At 42.0% G+C, this 22810-nt stretch overlaps 1 protein-coding gene across 1 annotated transcript in view; it reads left to right on the top strand.

Moving 5' to 3' along the window:
* The window catches only part of col9a2 (procollagen, type IX, alpha 2), a 230909-nt gene that overhangs the window by 130314 nt on the left and 77785 nt on the right, over window positions 1–22810 (top strand). The window contains exons 13-19 of the mRNA XM_060847546.1: window positions 2019–2072; window positions 3451–3504; window positions 4274–4327; window positions 11055–11108; window positions 15419–15472; window positions 17962–18015; window positions 22266–22319. Of these exons, the coding sequence (XP_060703529.1) occupies window positions 2019–2072; window positions 3451–3504; window positions 4274–4327; window positions 11055–11108; window positions 15419–15472; window positions 17962–18015; window positions 22266–22319 (378 nt within the window). The remainder of the gene's footprint in view (window positions 1–2018; window positions 2073–3450; window positions 3505–4273; window positions 4328–11054; window positions 11109–15418; window positions 15473–17961; window positions 18016–22265; window positions 22320–22810) is intronic.

Below are 22810 nucleotides of genomic sequence, written 5' to 3' on the forward strand. Positions count from 1 at the left end.
AGACTGATTTCTGTGGAACACCATTGGTTACCAGTCTCCATTCTGAAGAACACCTTTCCACCGCTACCCTCTGTCTTCTGTGACCACGCCCTTATTCAAAAAGGGAGGAAGGCAACATGTGGGAAATTACAGGCCAGTTTGTTTAACATCTGTTGTTGGGACAGTGTTAGATTCAATTATCAAGGAAGCAACATCAGGACATTTGAAAAGTCAAAATTCTATCCACCAGAGGCAGCATGTTTTATAAAGTGCAAATCATGTTTGTTTAATTTGCTAGAATTCTTCAAGGATGTAACAAGCCAAGTGTATAATGGGGATCCAGTAGATATAATGCACCTGGATTTTCCAGAAGGTATTTGACAAGGTGCCATACAAAAGGTTAGATCATATAGGATTTGGGGTAATTTATTAGCTTGGATAGGTGACTGGCTGATAGACAGAAGACAGAGAGTTGGGATAAATGCATTTTTTTTCTGGATAGCAAAAAGTAACTAGTGGGGTGCCACAGGTACATTAATCGCTTGGATACTGGGATAGAAGGCTCTGATGAAAGGCTTATGCCCGAAATGTCGACTCTCCTGCTCCTTGGATGTTGCCTGACCTGCTCTGCTTTTTCAGTGCCCCACTTTTCAATTTCAGAAGGCCCTACAACCAAATGTGCAGATGACACAAAAATAGATGGGACAGTAAATTGCAATGAGGAATAAGAACCTTACAAATGGATATAGGTAAATTAGGAGAATGTCAGGTGGAGTGTAATGTGGATAAGTGTGAGGTCATGCATGTTGGTTGGAAAAATAGGAAGGCGGCCTGTTATCTAAATGGGGAGAGATTTCAGGGTGCGACAATACAGAAGGATCTAGGTGTCCTTATTCATGAGTAACAGAAAACTAGCATGAAGGTACAGCAGGTAGTAAAGAAGGTAAATGGAATGTTGGCTTTTATAGCTAAATGAACAGAATATAAAGGTAAGGAAGTATTGTTGCAACTAGGTTAGGTATTGGTGAAACCACACCTGGGGCATTGGTCCCCTTATTTGAGGAAAGATGTAGTGGTAATGGAGGCAGTTCAGAGGAGGTTCACTCGATTGATCCCAGAGATTAGGGGTTAGTCGTAAGAAGTGAGCTTGGACAGTTCAGGCCTATATTCTCTGGAATTTAGAAGAATAAAGGGAGATCAAATTGAGGGATTCAAGATGATAAAAGGTGTGGATAACATAGACGTAGAGTGGATGTTCCTCTTATGAGGCATTCTAGGATGAGAAATCATAGTCTTAGGATAAGGGGTAGCAAACTTAATGCAGAGTTGAGGAGAAGCTACTACTCCCAAAGGGTTGTGAATCTGTGGAATGTGCTAACCCAAAGTGCGGTGGATACTGGGACAGTAAGTAAACTTAAGGAGGAGTTCGACACATTTTTAATTGGTAATGAGTTGAAGGGTTATGGGAGAGGGCAGGAAAATGGAGGTGAATAGCATATCAGCCATAATCGAATGGCAGAGCACACTCGATGGGTTGAATGATCTAACTCTGCTCCTATATCTTATGAATCTTATGTATGATATAATAGCAGTAACTTTTGGCTTAAGGCTATATACAGTAGTATATTCTTTATTAATTGGTATAATATGGTAAAATATGTAACAATGCACATGTTCAACAATGTTTTACACTAAATGTTATATAATGATATGCAGTTTTCTCCTTTTCATAAACAACTTACTTATGGTACTGAATTAACATCTGTATAAACTTCAGGTGAAGTGACCTTTCTCGGGAATATTTTGTAGAATGAATTATTTTCTTCAGCATGTCAATTAGAATGGTCTTCCCTGGCACAGTTCCCACTGTAAACCAATCACTAATTGTTGAAGCAATCTGGTGTGTGATGATTTAGTTATATCTCCAGAGTGATCTGCAAGCTGTTAACATTTGGCTATTACAGGACCAAATTATGTTGTACATTGTGGAAATGATTATCATTGACAAAATTAACATTTTGTTTTCTCTTTCTCTGTAGGGCATTAAAGGTGGAGTTGGCATCTCAGGAGAACAAGGCATTCCAGGCCAACCAGTAAATTATTTTTGTTTACTCTTTCTTGTGGGCAGCTTCCAAAGGTTACAAAGGTTATGAGGAGATTAGGACAGAGGAAGGCATGAGGCTGATCTCTTGTCTGGTTAACTATGGTGATAAATCTAAGGCTGACATATTAAGGGAGATGATCTATGGGGAATTGACCCTTAGTTTGGTCTATTGTGAATTTACCAGTGCAGACTGATGGGATTCAAGGCTTGAACATGATGAGAGGTTATATCTTTGAAGTAAAGCTCACCTTGCAGATCTGGAGATTGAAGAAACAGAGAGATTCCCCCTAACTTTTATAATGTGAGATATTTGAAAGTGATGATTAAGCAGTAAGTAAACTGTGAGCAAATGATTTGCAAGCTTAGAGTTCAAATATTCAAAGAGTCTCACTCTCCTTTGTGTATATATAAAATAGAATCCTAGCAGTAACTCCTTGTATCATCATAATTCCACAAGGAGCTAGATACAGTCAGGGCAAGATTGAAGATTCCAAGGGACAAGGAGTGTTGTTGGGGAGGGGAGGGTTATTGGATAGGAGGAACTTATTGTGTGGGAGGTGATGGCTAGGCAGAGGGGATTATTAGGTAGAACTTATCGGTTAGGGGTGTGTGTTTAAGGGATGTTGTTGGGTAGGGTGGATGTTATTAGGTGAGTGTGGCTGTTGGGTGAGATGTTTGCTGAGTGTTTGTGGGACGTTGAGTATGAGTTGTTGCTTTGGGAGAGTGGGTGGGAAATTGGTGGATGGCAGAGGGTGTTGGGAGGGTGGTTTGTTGGGTGGGCTTTTCAGTTGTCAGGAAGAGGTGGGTGTTTATTGGATGGAGGGGGTAGCTGTTTGTTGGATGGGGCAGGTGCAGTTTCAGATTTGCCTAAAAAAATATCTTTCTTATCCTTAAAAGACTCATGCAAACTTCAAGCAACTGTAAGAGTTTGCCCTTCAATGCCCTCTGAAAAGCCAAAAACATTTCCTAAGCTAAAGGGAATCAATCCTAGGAAGGATCCACTACCTTGTCATTGGACGGAATGCCTCCCTCTTTTGCACAGGCTGTGCTGCTAGTATTTTAGACTGATGCTGCTCAACACTGCAAGGTGAAATTAGTGTGGATCAGATGGGAAAGAGTACCAGATAGCCCATCCATCCATCCTGGATATACAACCATTACCCCAGGATTTAAGGTTAAACTTTGTGTCCTGGAGCCAGGATAGCCAGGAATCCTGTTCAAATGCATTTTCAGGCAGGCTGTTCAGGAATTCAGGAGCTGGTAGTCCAGTCTGGGTGCAACTATAGACATTAGATGTGCAGCCACTGAGGTTGGAGCTCAAATCATTTTGCTTCGAAATGTAATTATTTCTCTTTTTAAATCTTTAGGGCCCTCAGGGTCTTCGAGGATACCCTGGTATGATGGGAGGAAAAGGCGGAAGTGTAAGCAATGTTTCTGAATATACCTTTTTGAGTACTTGCTTTGACACATGAGGAGAGAATGGTGGACTTCCTTTAGTTGAGTTTGTCAACAGGGCACAGAAACCTCTTTATCTAGTGTCCCTACCTCTCAATACTACACCAAGGAGTGTGTTAATCTGGATTTGCTTTTAATATTTTAGCAAAGGCATCAAACAACTGGAATGAGACAATTTATATCACAGGGGCATAGGTGGACAGAATTTGGCCCAAATGGGGACCAAGCAGTGGATAGGCATTTAGCTAAGGGTGAACTAAGCATGGAACCGAACACCATATTGATAATTGGTCAAATATGGGACAGGCATCCTAACAAGAGTGATCAAGGGGAGCACGGTGGCTCAGTGGTCAGTCTTGCTGCCTTGCAGCACCAGGGAATCAGGTTCGATTCCACCCTCAAGTGATTGCGTGGAGTTTGCTCTGGGTGCTTTGGTTTCCTCCCACAGTCCAAAGATCTGCAGGTTAGGTGGATTGGCCGTGCTAAATTGCCCAGTTTCCAAGGATAGATGGATCATCCATGGGGAAAGCAGGGTTACAGGAATGGGGTGGTTTTTGATGGGATGCTCTTCAGAAGGTCAGTATGGACTTGATGGGTGCATTGCCTACTTCCACGCTGTAGTGCTTCTGTAATTATGGGACAAGTTCCGATGCTGTTGTCGACTAAACACAGTTGGGTCTTAAGACATGCATTGTTTAAGTACCATTATTGATCTAATGACTTATCTGTCCACAGGGTCCTCGTGGTTACAAGGGCATGGTGGGTCCACCTGGACGAATGGGCCTTCAGGTGAGTGAAACATCAACATTTCTTTCTTTCTCGACTGCTCACATTTCTTTCCTAACGACCTATTCTTGAGTGTTGGAATTAAAAGGGAAGTTATTGGTTGGTGCTTCCCCTTTAGTGAGTGGAGCTGGAACTCCTGTATTCTTCACAAATAAACACAGACCTTGATCCATTCGTTCAATATTGTCTCTATTACAGTCTTTAAAATATGCACTGAGTTTTACCACAGGCAGTCAAACACATCATTCTAATAACACATACAAGGTTAACGGGTCAGTTTTGAAGTAGTGAGCTACATTTACCTACCAACGGCAAATCTTAAGATTGAAGAAACAGAAATCTTGTAGAGAAACTCCTCCAGCGAGAAATAACTTTCGATTAACTTTTCAGGAGTCACATATAAAACCTGACTTGCGATCCACCATTCTGCAAATAATTTTGAAGTCCGAGAATGATTTACAAAATAACGTGTGGCTGTCTTAAAACAATACAGAAGTATACATTGAAACAAAAGCAGAAGTTGCTGGAGATGCTCAGTGGGTCTGGAAATATCTGTAGAGAGATAGCAGAATAGTACTAAAGAAGGGTGGACTCCAAACATTAATTTTGCTTTCTGCTCCACAGGATCTGCCAGATATGCTGATTTTCTCCAGCAATTCCTGCTTTTGTTTCAGATTTCCAGCATCCACTGTTCTTTGTTTTACTTAAGTACATTTTGAAGTCATGTTCAATTTTCTATCTCCCAGCTAAGCCATTGGCTGTAGTTCTCAGATACCTTCTTAAACCATTTGGTGAATGAATGCCACTTCATCAGAATGAAAGTTCTTGTGTCACATGATGGAGCACTCCTTTTACGTTTTTGTACCATCTGGCCTACCATGAGCAGTGCCACAGAGGAGTTGTCAATAAACAAGCTAATAATCAAGAATGTTACTGCATTCGCAACAGGCTTTTATAAATGTTGCTGCTGTTTGTGTGAGTCACAGTCACAACCATTTGTCTTGTTTGAAGGCCACTCTGGAAACTTTCCTGTACACTGTGCAAGTGAAGCCTGAATACAGGGATCAGTCTCCTACAACGACAGTGTCAGCTTCTGCATGCAGTCATGCTACTCAGGGCAGATACATGTAGGTTTCTACAAGAAGGAAGAAAATAAAGTTACGGGACAATTACTGTATGAAGCATTTCAGTTAAATAGAAGTTAAAGTCTTCATAAGATTAGAAGATTCACAGGCTGCAGTTTTCTCTTAATTTGAGAATTCCTCCTCTTTGAGTATGACCTTGGTCTCATTATTCCTGATGGTTCCTGTGGTGTTTCATGAAAATATAATTCTGGGAATCGTTACGACACAGTGACAGCAAGCCAAACCAAATCGGCATCACGATCACCAGATTCATACAACAATGAAATTAAAATATTTAATGATCCTCAAACTTGCTGAGTTGTTCCTATCCAGGCTTTTAAGCTGTGTCCTCTGGTTCGGCACTCACCCATCAGCGGAAACATGTTTCCTGCCTCCAGAGTGTCCAATCCTTTCATAATCTTATATGTCTCAATCAGATCCCCTCTCAGTCTTCTAAACTCAAGGGTATACAAGCCCAGTCGCTTCAGTCTTTCAGTGTAAGGTAATCCCGCCATTCCAGGAATTGACCTTGTGAACCTACGCTGCACTCCCTCAATAGCCAGAATGACTTTCCTCAAATTTGGAGACCAGAACTGCACACAATGTGGTGTGGTCTCACCAGGGCCCTGTCCAGCTGCAGAAGGACCTCTTTGCTTCTATATTCAATTCCTCTTGTTATGAAGGCCAGCATGCTATTAGTTTTCTTCACTACCTGCTGTACCTGCATGCTTACCTTCATTGACTGGTGTACAAGAACACCCAGATCTCGTTGTACCTTTACCTAACTTGACTCCATTTAGGTAGTAATCTGACTTCCTGTTCATGCCACCAAAGTGGATAACCATACATTTATCCACATTAAACTGCATCTGCCATGTATCTGCCCACTCACCTAACCTGTCCAGGTCACCCTGTAATCTCCTAATATCCTCCTCACATTTCACCCTGCCACCCAGCTTTGTATCATCAGCAAATTTGCTAATGTTATTGCTGATACCATCTTCTATATCATTAACATATATTGTAAAAAGCTGCGGTCCCAGTACTGATCCCTGCGGTACCCCACTGGTCACTGCCTGCCATTCCGAAAGGGAGCTGTTTATCACTACCCTTTGTTTCCTATCAGCCAACCAATTTTCACTCCAATCTAGTACTTTGCCCCCAATACCATGCGCCCTAATTTTACTCACTACCCTCCTGTGTGGGACTTTATCAAAAGCTTTCTGAAAGTTCAAGTACACTACATCTACTGGATCTCCCTCGTCCATATTCAGAGTTACATCCTCAAAAAATTCAAGAAGATTAGTCAAGCATGATTTCCCCTTCATAAATCTATGCTGACTCTCCTATTCTGTTACTACTATCCAGATGTGCTGTAATTTCATCCTTTATAATTGACTCCAGCATCTTTCCCACGACTGTGGTCAGACTAACTGGTCTATAATTTCCTGCTTTCTCTCTTCCTCCTGTCTTAAAAAGTGGTATAACATTAGCCATCCTCCAATCCTCAGGAACCGACCCTGAATCTATCGAACTCTGGAAAATAATCACCAACGCATCCACAATTTCCTGAGCCACCTCCTTCAGTACCCTGGGATGTAGACCATCAGACCCCGGAGACTTATCAACCTTCAGACCTAACAGTCTCTCCAACACCAAATCCTGGCAAATATAGATTCCCTTCAATTCAGGTCCTTCAGCCACTGTTACCTCAGGGAGATTGCTTGTGTCTTCCCCAGTGAACACAGATCTGAAGTACCCATTTAATTCTTCTGCCATTTCTTTGTTCCCCGTAATATATTCCTCTGTTTCTGTCTTCAAGGGCCCAATTTTAGTCCTAACCATTTTCTTGCTTTGCACATACTTAAAAAAAGCTTTTACTATCCTCCTTTATATTATTGGCCAGTTTACCCTCGTACCTCATTTTTCCTCTGTGTATTTCCTTCTTAGTAATCCTTTGTTATACTTTTTCTCTTTTAACTTTATATGTTTCTTAACTTCCCTCATCAGCCATGGCCACCCATGCCTCCTCCTGGGATCTTTCTTCCTTTTAGGAATGAACTGATCCTGCAACTTCTGCATTATATACAGAAATATCCACCATTGTTCCTCCATGGTCATCCCTGCTAAGGTATTGCACCATTGAACTTTGACCAGCTCCTGCCTCATAGCTCCATAGTTCCCTTTATTCAACAGAAGTACTGTCACTTCCGACTGTACCCTCTCCCTCTCAAATTGCAGATTGAAGCTTAATGTATTATGGTCACTACTTCCCAATGGCTCCTTCACTTCGAGGTCTCTGACCAATTCTGGTTCGTTACACAATACCAGATCCAGAATTGCCTTCTCCCTGGTCGGCTCCAGCACCAGCTGCTCAAAGAATCCATCTCGGAGGCACTCCATAAAGTCTCTTTCTTGAGGTCCAATACCATCCTGATTCTCCCAGTCTACCTGCATGTTAAAATCCCCCATAACAACTGTAGTAACATCTTTGCGACAGGCCAATTTCAGCTCCTGATTCATCTTACATCCGACATCCAGACCACTGTTTGGGAGCCTGTAGATGACTCCCAAGAGGGTCTTTTTACCCTTAGTATTTCGCAGCTCTATCCACACTGATTCTACATCCCCTGACTCTAGGTCCCCCCGTGCAAGGAACTGAATATCCTCCCTTACCAACAAGGCCACCCCACCCCCTCTGCCCGTCAGTCTGTCCTTACGATAGCACGTGTAGCCTTGAATATTAATTTCCCAGGCCCTGTCCACTTGAAGCCACGTCCCACTGATAAACCAATAGACAGACAGACAGAATTAAAGGATAAACTAAACAAAATCACAATTTTCCAGTTCAATAACCGTGTGAATGTCATGCTTCATGAAATCCTTTGCTTGAATTCTAAAGTTACCAGTTAATTCAGACGGCTTCTGGAGACCTCTGGAGACTTTAATTTATTTCTTATGTAAAGGATTCTTTTCTCAGAACTTTCAACAGTTCAATACTGGAGAATAACTAGAAAGAGCTTCCTAGTTTATAAAGCATAAACTGTCCCCACCCAAACCTCCAGTTAGAGCCAGTTTATTCTTTGTTTTCTTTGCTTTCTTTTTCAGTATTCTCTCTGGTTGACTGGCCGGCACTGACCGTCCTTTGAATAACAAATTCAGCATCCAACCAGCTGCCAGTCTTGGAGCATAACAGTATCTTAATGTCAAATTGTTCACAGTGTTCTTAGAGTAGTAATTAACCAGCATTATCTTTCCAGGCTGATTCCTAACAACAAACATCAGCGTTTTGTCCCCACTTTTTAAAGCAATCTACTGATCAAAGTTCCAAGATCAATTCTTACCTGTAACTCACAGTTCCAAACCAAAAATGAGAGAAATAAAAGAAAAATAGTGATGGTCTCAATAGGGTCACACCATTGGTAAGATCAGTTGGCATATCTTCAGTTGTATAGGGAAAGTTGGTTAGCTGTGAAATCTCTATGGAGAAAAATCCAAGGTCTCCTTATGGAGATAGATAGACATAAGATTGTCATGGAGATAGAGGCATAGTGGCTATTTGGTGGCTTAATAATCCATTGGCTCAAACCAATGTTCTGGGTACATGGGCTTTACTCCCACCAGGGCAAATGGTGAAATTTGAATTCAATAAAAATCTTGAATTAATAGTTGTCTGATAGCAACCATTGTTGATTTGTTGTAAAATCCCATCTAGTTAACTAATAGTCTGTAGGGAAGGAAATCTGTCACCTATAGCTGACCTATGTGAAATTCCAGACCCATAGCAATGTGATTGACTCCTAACTGCCTCTAAAATGGCCAAGAGAGCTAATCAGTTCAATGGCACATCCCTTGTAAGAATGAAGGTTGATTTAGTTCTGTCAATTTTACATCGGCCTATTGGGCACAGTTAAGTAATGTGGGTCATTTCCTCACAGGAGAGAGCTGCCTCTCTATATAATTTTGTAAGATAAATCTTCACCACTGCTCATCATGTTGTATGAGTTGTGTAGTAGATTAGCAACTAATGGTAAAGATCAATAGGACTTGCTTGGTGAAGAGAAAAGCACTCAGTAATATAACAGAGAGGTTCATGTCTTAAACATTGCATGATAGTAACAACAGTATATATAAGCTACTTTAATAAGATTGATATTGTTCCAAAGACCATGAGGAAGATCCATGCATTGAGCTCCTATGTTCTTCTCCCACCAGGTCCATATCACTTCATCATAGTGGGTGATATTTATGGCACTCTTCAACGTTAACACTTACAAATTCTTACACTTTATACAACTTTTAGCACTCATGCAACTCTGGGCCAAAATCCGCATAAACTGCATACATTGGCAAAGAAATTGGAATGATTTTAATTGTTACAACATCCATTTATGTTAATCTTTTCCCTTCCCTCCCACAACTAACTCATATAAAGTTAAAGTCGTACAAAGTTACCTTGGAAAGAGACCATTCCTTTGTGTAATTTTCCAAGGGTGTTTCCCAAGGTTTCACTCTAACTCTGACTTGCTACTTGCTGTGACAACACGAGACTGAGGGAACACCCTCTGCCTTCCTATCAATGGCAATCATTGCCAAAGTGTTTCTAGCCAGAAGGAGTATCAATCCATTGCATTACTGTTCGTTTGTCCTCAAGAGATAGAGTGCTACTCCATAGAAACCACCCAACTGAAGGCCTTACACATGAGTTGGTAGTGCAGTGGGCTGCTGTGAGATGAAGGAGTTCCAGATCCATTGTACTTTCCTACAAATGACCATGGGTGCCACATTGGAGGTTTACAAGTCATTTCTCATGACAGACTCCAATTCTACCTTAGCCGTCACAAGTCTCTCATTATAACTTCCCAGCAGTCTGATAAGGATTATTCAGAACAGGAAAATCCCAGTGAGCCCAACAGCTCTAACCCATTTCCATGGATGAACTTCACTCACACCAACCTTTTCCCCATATTCCTCAACATTCCCCCCCAGCACCATATTCTCACCTTATCCCTGTATGTCATATATACATCTCTCCAGATCATATAAATCTTTTGAGTTTTACATCACCTATATATCTTCTGTACATTCCCCTCAAACCAATTGCTTCAAAATAATTGGCCTCTTGATATCTTAAACATTGCCTTTTCCATATCCTTCTGCAGTCCCTGGTTCTGTGACTTGATCGACCTTTGGGTGACAATATTCTATTTAATTTTGCCACTAATTACTATGTTGTTTCCTGAGATTAAGATCCTTCACCATAGGAAACAATTAGCTTGATTCAACCTTTTCCACCCCTTCACAAAAATGAACTGGGTTCCTGTGACGTCTGGGACGCAAGCTGTGATCAGCAAATTCCCATGATAATAGACTGCCTGCTAATGCTGGTGGAGTTCTGTTGTAATCAAAACAGCTTAAGAAAAGCCCATCAGTCTCAGGAATGTATTAATGAACCAGCATTGGTGAGTGACTTTCAGTGAGGCATCAACTGCGGTGAATCATTCTTTGTTCATTCTCCAGATTCTTCATCACCATTACACCCAACTGTTGATTTCTGGTCATGTTTATTGTCCTGAATAATAGCATTTCTTTCTTTCTGCTTCCAGGGTAAACAAGGTCCTGAGGGGCCACTTGGAGATTTTGGTGAGAAAGGGGATCGGGTGAGTTATTTCAAGCTTGCACCTTCACCTCCTGGTTTCTGATTTCCAGCATCTGCAGTTCTTTGTTTTATCTTTGCACCTTGTGTAGCTGAATGAAAAGGAAGGAACTTGTGCAGCACCTGTTACAACTTTAGCATATCCCAGAACTACTACAGTGGTTTGATAGCATCATCAGTGTTGTAACAGAATAAACTAACCTTTTGTTGTATAATAGTGATGTCATTCAACACTGTCACAAGTTTAAAATCTGATTGAAGATTTGTAGCTCGGGTATCCGTTGTTGTGGTTCTGCTCGCCGAGCTGGAAGTTTTTGCTGCAAACGTTTCGTTCCCTGGCTAGGGAACATCATCAGTGCTGTTGGAGCCTCGTGTGAAGCGCTGCTTTGATGTTTCTTCCGGTATTTATATTGGTTTGTTCTTGCCGCTTCCGGGTGTCAGTTTCAGCTGCAGTGATTTGTATGTGGGGTCCAGGTCATAGGACAAGCCAGACAGAGAACAGCCAGAGAATTCCTAGAAGCATGGCATTCATCCCCAAACTCCATCAACAGACACATTGACCTGGACACCATATACAAACCACTGCAGCTGAAACTGACACCCGGAAGCGGCAAGAACAAACCAATATAAATACCGGAAGAAACATCAAAGCAGCGCTTCACACGAGGCTCCAACAGCACTGATGATGTTCCCTAGCCAGGGAACGAAACGTTTGCAGCAAAAACTTCCAGCTCGACGAGCAGAACCACAACAACTGTCACAAGTCACTGCATGCCAGCACAACTTGAGAACTGTACAATTTGGGATTCTTGGCTCCAGGGGATGATGGTGACACAGATTTAGGGAACTCCAGACATTTAGGGTGGAGCAGTATGATTCACAGGAGACCCAGAATCTGAGAGCAATGTCCCAATTTGGCAAGTCTCTGTGCCATTTGTAGAGGACAGTGATAAGGAACATCAATCGACCAAAACACAGAGATTCCGAGATTCTGTACTGCCTGGGTTTCCAACAGTGGGTAAACCACCCAAATTGCGATACAATAGTTTCATGGTCAGTGGGCTTCAGCCAACTCTGAGAGATACTCGCCATTCTCCCAGTAGTGTTATCAGGAACAATGGTCACTGCTGGGACTGCATCTATTTCCTAACAAAGGTCACTATGGAGATTACCCCCCTAGAGTGAATTGAGGGTGCTACAGTCAGGCTGACACACTGCTATGAGAAGAGCAAAAGGGGTGGGTTGGGTGCATGTGGGGTGAAGGTGGGGCAATATGGACTAGTGGAAGAAGGTTTGGTGATGGGTTGTGGGACTGTAATGATTAGATTCCCTACATTATGGAAACAGGCCCTTCGGCCCAACAAGTCCACACCGACCTTCCGAAGAGTAACCCACCCAGACTCATTTCCTGACATTTGCCCTTAATTAAAGCACCTAACACTATGGGCAATTCACCTGACCTGTACATCTTTGGACTGTGGGAGCAAATCCACGCAGACACTGGGAGAATGTGCAAGCTCCACACGACAGTCATCCGAGGTGGGAACTGATCCTGGGTCCCTGGCCCTGTGAGGCAGCAGTGCAACCCTAAAGGAAGTACTCTTTCCTTGCCTTCTATCAACCTGAACGATGAAAGCTTTCGGTACTCACATTTGTTGCTGGCCACTACCCGCCATTGGAAAATGTTGTGGTGTAGATGGCAAGCATGTTCATGGCATTGTGCCCAATTACAATGCAGCCTGTGTGCTAGGCCTCCACCCGCATCCACAACCACCAGACTGCAAAATTTAGGCCAAATGTTAAAATCCCAATATGGTAGCTGGGTAGGTTAAAATCAATGAATTAAATTAACCTAAGATGAAAAGCTAAGTTGAATAGTGGTGACTATGAAATCTATTGGATTGGCATGAAACCCACACAAATATACTATGAGGACAGAAACTTGCTGTCCTTACCCAGTCTGGCTGATGTCTGAAGGTGTACTGCCAGCAATGCGGCCTATTTTTAACTGTCCTATGTAATGTCTGAGGAAACTTCTTTGTTCTATCACAACTCAACAGAAAATTTAATAAAGAATAAAACTTAATTAACCATCTAGCAGTGGGCTAGTCACCAAACATGACAAAGGCACATCCAACCCTGTCCTTACTAATGTCTAGAGGCTAGTACCAAAATTGGGAGACCTGTCTGACAGACTAGTCAAGCAACAGCCTGACACTGGTGCTGTGAGGCAGCAGTGCTAACCACTGAGCCACCGTGCCGCCCTGTGGCTGAGGGACTTCAATGACCATCACATGAGTGGCTCAGTAGCACCACCACTGACAGAGCTCCGACAGACATATTGGCCAGACTGGCCCTGTGGCAGGTAGTGAGGGAACCAACAGAGACGACAAACCTACTTAACCTTGTCCTCACTAATTTACTTCTCACATGTATATCTGACTGAGTGACCTTGTGGAAACAAAGTCCTGCCTTCACAATGTAGATATTCTCCATGTGGCTCGAACACAGTGCTAAATGAAAGAGATTGCAAAAAGGTGTAGCAATTCAAAACTGAACTTTCATGAAGCACAGTGGACCATTAGCAGCAGCAAGAATTGTATTCAAGCACAATTTGTAATGTTATAACCCTGCATATCCCCACTCTATATTACTATCAAGCCAGCGTTCAACCCTGGTTTAGTTAAGAGCATAGCAGGACATGTTGGGAGCATCACCAGGCATATCTGAAGGAGAGGTGTCAACCTGTTGAAGCTGCAACTCAGAACTACTTGTTTGCTGAACAGCAGCATTAGAAGGTAATAGACAGGCTGAAGGGATCCCACAAACAGCAGATCAGATCTAAACTCTGCATTCCCCAGTTGGGAATGGTGGTGAATAATTGAATGGTCGACCAGAAGAAGAGGAGGCTGCACAAATATCCTTATTCTGATTGTTGGGGAACCCAGCACATCAATGCAAAAGACAAGGCTGAACCATTTGTATCAATCTTTAACAAGAAGTGTTCAGAAAATGATTCTGGGGGTTTACATTGACCAGAAACATAACTGAACCATCCATGTATACACTGTGGCTGCAACAGCAGGGCAGAGATCCTAGGAATTCTGGGTAACATGTTTCACACCTTAGTACTGAGCACTGCACCCACCACCCACCATACTCACCAATGCCTCTTCACCTTTTGGAAGGCAGTATGATGGAATACTTTGCACTCTCTTGGATTAACGCTGCTCCAATAACATCAAAAGATTTGATATCATCCAGGATATAGCACTTCATTTGATCAGCATTCATCCGCCATTCCACCGTTTTCAACATGCACTCCCTGCACAAAGGACACACCATGACGGCAGCCTGTACAAATACAGTGTAGCAATATACCAAGCCTCCTTTGATATTCAAAACACATAAGCACTACTATCTGGAAGAACAAGGGTGGCAGATACTTGGAAACACCCCTTTCTGCAGGTTTCCCTCTAAGCTGTACACTATTCTGACTGTATCTTCAGTGGTACTGTTTCAAAATCCTGGAACTCCCTTCTTAACAGCATTGTGGGTGTACGTACACTATGTGAACCCTGGTTAGGAAAATGGATTATCAAAATCTTCTTAAGTGCAATTTGGAAAGGGCAACAAATACCAGCCTTGTCAGCAATGTTCATCTCCCAGGTACAAATAGGAAAAAAATGATGCAGCATTGGAGAACCTGATTGGATGGGCAGGAGGAAGAGTCTTGACTTTTGCATGCCACTGTGTCCAGCGGGTGTTTTGATTCAAGATACAGCACTGCCTTTTCCAAGTATAGCTCCGAGTCTTATTTCCCACCTCTCAAACATTGGAATAGGCAGGCACTCTGGAATTTCAGGCTTATCCAATATTTAAATGCACAGAACCCTATCTATAAACATCACAATCAGATTGAAACAATTAGCTGAGTAAGAAGGTATGTCAACCGTAGTGTAATTTTCTTCTAAGAGTTAACCCTCATAATCAGAGTCGGCATGTGTTTGTAAGGACTGTGGACCTTGGTCCTTAGTGTAGATCACTTAGTAATCCAGGTTCTCAGACCTACACAACTGTTTGAATGTAGGTCCATTCTGGGAGTGAAGAATTGCTTCCATTTACAGTACGCTGCACATCGACATTAATGTGTATAATGAAGGCTGTGTCTGTGCTGCTGTTGCTCCTCACCTATGCTCTAGAGTGTGCATCACATCCTTTTCCTTCCTGGGAAATTTATACAGGTGGATATGTTCTTTAGTTGCTCAACCCTTCACTCATTGCTTGATGTCTGACTGTCCTATCACTTTGTAGGGAGTACGAGGGCAAAGAGGACGCCAAGGTCAAACTGGACTGAAGGGTCAAAATGTAAGTTGTATTTTAATTAATGAATAAAAACAATCGGCTCACAATTGGGTGTGAATGCCACCAGCCAGTGCACTGTTTTGCCCGTATTGCCCATGTTTATTTGTCACTTGTGAATTGTCTAGAGTTCTGTTGTGGTTCTGTTCGCCGAGCTGGAAGTTTTTGCTGCAAACGTTCCTCTGGGTTTCCATCTCAGGCCCATATAGAGGTTCCTGATCTTGGCCAGGAGCTGACTGGAGTGTTGTACGGTGGTGTTTCTGCTCCTGCTGATTAGCACTGGATAGTTTCTGATGTTGAATGGAGGCCTGAATCAGGCTACAGAGCAAAGCCTAATATAGCTGAATATTTCACTGATGCGCACTGACGTGAAAGTGGCTGTTTGGATGAAGTAGCACAGGATCATTGGGAACTGTCAAATCGACATAACAGGGGAGCAAGGGGGAGCCATTGGTCTCTTCATCCATTTAACTAGGTCTCCACTAACTCTGTTTACTTGCCTTACTTTCATAAAATAGGTGCTGACAAAAACTGATCAGTCTGAATTTTGAAATTTTCACCAGCTTTTTATGGAGAGAGTTTCTGACCTTGATGATGTGCTTCCTGACACCATCCCTGAACTTCTGGGGTTTCAAGATTGTGCCCCTTGTTTTTGACTTCTCTGCCTGAGACAATAGCTTCGCTCTATCTGTCCACCTCATCAAATCACAGAGATGTACAACATGGAAACAGACCCTTCTGTCAAACTTGTCCGTGCTGACCAAATCTCCGATACAAATCTAGTCCCATTTGCCAGCATTTGGCCCATATCCCTCTAAACTCTTCCTATTCATATACCCTCCAGATGCCTTTTAAATGTTATAATTGTACCAGCCTCCTCCACTTCCTCTGGTAGCTCTTTCCATACATACACCCTCTGCAAGAAATAGTTGCCCTTTAGGTTCCTTTTAAATCTTTCCCCTCTCACCTTAAACCTAGGTCCTCTAGTTTTGGACTCCATCTTGTCTCTTTACCCTGTCCATGCCCCTCATGATTTTATACACCTGTTTAAAATCGCTCCTCAACCTCTGATGCTCCAGGGAACTTACCTTCAGCCTATTCAGCCTCTCCCTGTAACTCAGACCTTTCATCCTTGGCAACATCCTTGTAATTCTTTTCTGAATCCTTTCAAATTTCACAACATCCTTCCTATAGCAAGGAGACCAGAATTTCATGCAGTATTCCAAAAGTGGCCTAAAATCAATGTCTTGTAGAGCCACAACATGACCTCCCAACTCCTATACTCAATGCCCTGACCAACAAAGAAAAGCATACCAAACGCCACCTTCACTATCCTGTCTACTTGCAACTCCATTTTCTCTTTGTTCAGCATCACTCCCCTAACCTTTTTATCTTGCTAAACAACTCAAAGATCTGGCCTAATGATGACCATGTAACCACGGTCAATTGTCATAAAATCCATCAGGGTTGCTAATGTACTGTAGGGAAGGAAACCTGCTGCCTTTAACTGCTCTGGCCTACACATAACTCCAGCCCCGCAGCATTGCAGTTATCCTCTGAGCAAGAAGGTAATGGGTAATAAATGCGGGCTTGGCCAGGGACGCTCATATCCCATGAATGAATGAAAACATATTCACCCTTTTTTACATACAAGGGAATGGAGGGCTGGGGGTTAAAACCTACTTCACTTTCCGTTGAAAGAAAGGAACAATTTCACTGTCATGATGCAAGAACAGAACATCATGTCTGATTAAAGAGCAGGACCCTCACGAGCTTAATTTTTTTCAACAAGACATTTTCTTCTAAACACTGTCAACTTCAATCTACAAAGTTAAAAATGGTGACTTTTTTAAAAACTTGACTTTCTTTAGAAAGTTAAAATTTACTCCCCAAGTATTGAGTAGTTATTTTTTACTAGTAACATGCTTGTGGCAAGTAAAAAAAACAAGCTGTGCAATGTATTTCACAAGCCAATAGCTATAATTGTCATTTACACAATATTCAAAGGTTGAGATTGGAGTAGAGAGAAAAAAAAACGTTGAATTCTTATTCAACCTGTCATCATGATTTAGTAGTTTAGTCCTGGGATCATTCTGGGGAATTTGTGCTCCACTCCCTCCTTGTCCAATAACTCCTCCCTCAGAACTGGCTCTTAGGCTGAACACAGTGCTTTAAATGGATGGAAGAATTCCCTCTGTAAAGACAGTATGGGTTAACCCACAGCAGGTGGACTGCAGTGATTCAAGAAGGCAGCTCACCACCACCTCCTCAAGGTCTACTAGGGATGGGTAATAAATGCTGCCCCAGTCAGGGACGCTCACATCCCACAAATGAATCATTAGAAACAAAGACCCTAGATATCTGCAGTGTCTGTTCGTCACTGGAAAACAAGAAGTGATGTTCTGAGTGTTCCTGGTTTATAAATCTTGTGAAAGTGTATTTGTTCTCCATACTCTGACTCCCCTGCTTAGTCAGTCCTGTGTGGTTTATTACAGGGTTTACCGGGCATCGATGGCAAGGACGGCACGCCTGGGGTTCCTGGTATGAAGGTATTTAATGGTGAAAAGATGAGGTTTTTTTGGCAATGCCTCAAACAACATTGTATTTCTCACTGAGATTTAAGTCCTGGATGGTGACTCATTGAATGCCTACTTAAATTAACTGCCGTTTGCTGTAGATCACACACACAGATTTTACTTCTCATTTGAAAAAAAAAATTGAACTTCAGGTGAAGCTTCCCCATGAATTTGAGATCCGATCCATAAACTCATTCCTGGCCCCTCCATGAAACAGTTTGAAGATCCCCAGAGATTGAGGTCATAGAGATGGACAGTGAGGTGACAGGGATTGTATCAGGGATAGTTGTAGCAATTGACAATTCCCTACTTCAGTTCTCCATTCTGGATAAAAGATCAGATTTGATTATTACCTCCATGACATTCATGGTGGGTAAAGAAAGAAAAAAACTTGCATTTCTGCAATACCTTTCACAGCCTCAGGACATCCTACAGTCCTTTACAGCCAATGGTATACATCCAAAGTACAGTCATTGTTGTAATGAAGGAAGCATGGCAGCTAATATGATAGCAGTTTGATGACACTCAAATAATCTGCTCCATGCTAATATTAGTTGAGGATGAATTTTAGCCAAGACACCAGGAAGAACTCTTTAGTCATGGCATCTGTTAGTATCTTCTGAATGTCTCACTTCAATCTGAAAAAAAGCTTTGTAGTCAGGGCTGTGCTCCCTCCATACTTAAATCTGCTATGATTGGAGGTGCTGGTGTTGGGCTGGAGTGGACAAAGTCAGAAGTCACTTGGCACCAAGTTATAGTCCAAAGGGTCTATTTGAAATCACAAGCTTTCAGAGTGCAGCCCCTTTGCCAGATGCAGTGATAGAGCACGGCACACAGACACAACGTTTATAGGCAGAGAGATCAAAAGATCATACAATTGGTGTGAGTGGAGTGTCAGATAATTAGTCTCTGTAGGTGAGGAAGAGTGTTAGAAAGTGTGCAAAGTGTTTATAAAGCCAAATAAACTGTTGTGCTGCTGTGAAAATCAGGTAGAGCAATAGGAATATACAAAAGCTGACATCTCCAGGTCAGAAATTGAATTGTAAGTGTGAGCCTTTGTTCAAATCTATCTCGGAGTTTTAACATGTAATCAGGCTGGTTTTATTCCGAAGCCCGAAATTTATACGATCCCACATTGACTGACTGTGATACAACGTATGTGGTTTTTGAACAAAATAGGATGTATCTACAAATAAACAAACATCTTGGATGAAGTGTGTGTTTGCTTGAGAGAGAGTGAGAGTGTGAGAGACTATGTATGTGCGTGATAGTGTGCATGAGTCTGAGAGAGAGTGTGTGTGTGTCTGAGAAAACCGTACAAACTAATTAAAGTAAAGATCTTATTTATCAATATGGCGCTGTCAAAACAGGAAAGTAAGGAAGATGTACAGATATTGAACAGTGTATTGCAACATGAACCCAAGATCATGGTTGAGGCCATCTTTATGGGTACGAAACTTGGCTAACAATCTTTGCTCAGCGATTCTGCGTTATTGTATATTTCGGAGTCTGCCTTGGATGACGTTTACCTGAAGTGTCCCCTGACTGGCAGGGAAGATTCCTGTCTGGCGATTGTTGCGTGGTGTCCATTCATCTGTTGTCATAGCATCTGCTAGGTCTTGCAAATATACCATGCCTCATGGCATCCTAGCCTGCAGCGTCACATGAGTATCTGCCATGAACATGATAGGTGGTGTTCCCACGTGTGATGATAGTATCCAAGTTGATGATCTGACCTGTCTTGCAGAGGATGTCATGACAGGATCCTCTGGTGTTATGGTCAATATTGTCCTGAAAACTGGATAGATTGTTGCGAACAATGTCTGTTTGAGGTTTGACAATTGTTTGAAGGCGAGAAGGGAAGATCTTGGTAAGATGCTTATCATCGTCAATGACATGTTGAAGGTTGCGAAGGCCATGGTGTAGTTTCTCCACTGTAGGGAATTACTGGACGATGAAGGGTACCCTATTGGTCTTATCCTTTGTTCTGAGGAGATCTTTGTGGTTTTTTTCACTGTGGCACATCAGAACTCATGATCGATGGGTTGAGCATTGTATCCTGTTCTTATCAGGGTGTCTTTCAAAGCCTTCAGGTGTCCATTACATTCCTCATCTGAGCAGATCTGTGTTTGAGCAGGGCCTGTCCATAGGGTATGGCTTCTTTAATATGTTTAGGGCAGAAGCTAGAAAAGTGCAGTATTGTGAGGTCATCCGTGGGCTTGCAGTAGAGTAAGGAATTGAGGGGTTGATCCTTGATGGAGGTGAGTGCGTCCAAGAATGAGACTGATTCTGAAGAGTAGTCCATGGTCAGTCTGATGGTGGGCTGAAATCATTATGTAATTGTTTCAGTGAATCCTCGCTATGAGTCCAAAGGAAAAAAATGTTGTCAATGTGTCTGTTGTATAGCATTGGTTGGAGGTCCTGCACAGCAAAGAAGTCTTGCTTGAACTTGTCCCTGAAAATGTTGACATATTGAGGTGCAAATTTGGTCCCCATGGCTGTTCTGTACGTCTGGATGAAGAACTGGTTATTGAAGGTGAAGATGTTGTGGTCAAAGATGAAGTGGATGAGTTGTAGGATAGTGTCTGGAAACGGACAGTTATTGGTATTGAGTATTCCAAGCCAGACTCCAAGATACACAACAGTGTAGAATCGCCGAGCAAAGAACGTTAGTCAAGGTACATACGTTTGAAGATGGCCTCAACAGTGATCCTGGGTTCATGTCGTGCTACAGGTGACCCCACCACACAGTTCTGTATCTGTAAAATGTTCATTACTTTCCTGTTTTGACAGCATCATCTTGATAAATTGTTATAATTTTTAATCTTAATTAGTTTGTATAGTTCTGAATTACTTATTATACTCTCACACACAGTGAGCAACGCACATGCACACATTAACATACACTCTTCATGCATAAGCATACAGACTCTTATAATCTCACACACGCACATTCATACAGACCCTCTCTCACACAAAGATCCTCTCTCTCTCACACACATTCTATCACACACACACATACTCTCTCACACCCGCGCTCTCTCAAGCACACACACACACACACACACACACACACACACACTCATACACACTCTCTCAAATTCTCTCTCTCTCACACACATATACACACATAATCTATGGGGTGAATAATTTCATCCAAGATGTTTGTTTATCTGCAGATACATACTATTTTCTTCAAAAAACAGACAATTTATAGTCACAGTCAGTCAATGTAACATCTTTTAAATTTCAGCCTTCGGAATAAAACCAGCCTGATTCCAGGTTAAAACTCCCAACACAGATTCTGAACAAAACCTCACACTTACAATTCTATGTCTGATCTGAGGTGTCACCTTTTGTATATTCCTATCGCTCTACCTGATTCTCATAACAACATAGCACCAACATTGACTTTGTAAACACTTCTAACACTCTTGGTCAACTGCAGAGGTATTATCGGAAATTCCACTCACACCAGTTATATGATCTTTTGATTTCTTTGCCCCTTGATCTCTCTGCTTATAAACTCTGTGTCTGTATGCCCTGCTTGCTCACTGCACCTGACAAAGGGACTGCGTTCCAAAAGCATGTGTGATTTCAAATAAATTTGTTGGACCAGAACCTGGTATCATCTGACTTCTGACTTAAATCTAAGATGTTAGCCCACATTAAATGCTTCTGTCTTTGCAATTGCAAGGGCTTACTTCTGTCTGGTATTGTGTGTAACTCCATTAGCTGTTACATGTAGACATAACAGGTGAAATGAAATAATGAGCTCCCTAGAACAATATGAAATTCCAAAATGTCACACACTATCCTACAAAAATAAACAATAGAAACAGAAATAGACTACATTGGTCCTTTAGCCCCACCATTTGACAAGATCACAGCTGACTTTAATTCCAAGTTCCAGCCCAATTGCATAGTTAATATCTTCAAGGGAAAGTGACAATAACATATTCCTTATTGAATTAGACCATTGACAAAGTGCTAATCTTTGGCTCCAAACACAAGGCTGCATGAAGCTAATGACCCTCCAAACAGTAGCTGCAATCCTTATTATGAATGGGACAATACAATAACAGTACAGCATTCTTCTTCCCTTCATCTTCACATACCCCATGACTAGGTGTGTGCTGGAATGGCATGTTTTGATGCTGATAGTGGACAATGTGTGTTTATGAAATAATCAGGAAGCTTTTCTCCCTTCTGTTTCCCTGTAGGGAGATGCAGGACGACCTGGAATTCCAGGACCAGCGGGTCCCCAGGGAGGAGCTGTAAGTATCATCCAATATTTATTAATCAGATGCAAATCTGCAGATTCTTCAGGAAGAGAGGTGATCACCAATCAAAGACACAGTTTTTCACAAAATGGATTTCATGAAATTTTTGAGAAATGGATAAATTCTCATGCAGTTTGGAAGATAGATAATATATAGAATATAGGTATTTATAGAGTTGAGATGAGGAAGAGTTGTGAAGGAAAGGGTAGTTTGTCTTAAGTCACAGTGGTCCAGTGCAGATATGATTGGTGTGAGTGCCATCCCAACAACAACTCACCTTCTTGGTTTACATAGATTTATGGGAAAATGTGATCGAGCAGAGAGAGTTAACTCCACACTCTGACACTGGTTAACTCCACACTCTGGAACTGGTTAACTCCACTCTCCGGAACTGGTTAACTCCACACTCTGGAACTGGTTTCAATATTTTTCCGTTTGTGAATTGGGAAAGCCACTGACGATGCCTGTTGTGCTATTCAGGCTTG

Source organism: Hemiscyllium ocellatum, chromosome 30, assembly GCF_020745735.1.
Source record: "Hemiscyllium ocellatum isolate sHemOce1 chromosome 30, sHemOce1.pat.X.cur, whole genome shotgun sequence".
NCBI classification, from domain to species: Eukaryota; Metazoa; Chordata; class Chondrichthyes; order Orectolobiformes; family Hemiscylliidae; genus Hemiscyllium; species Hemiscyllium ocellatum.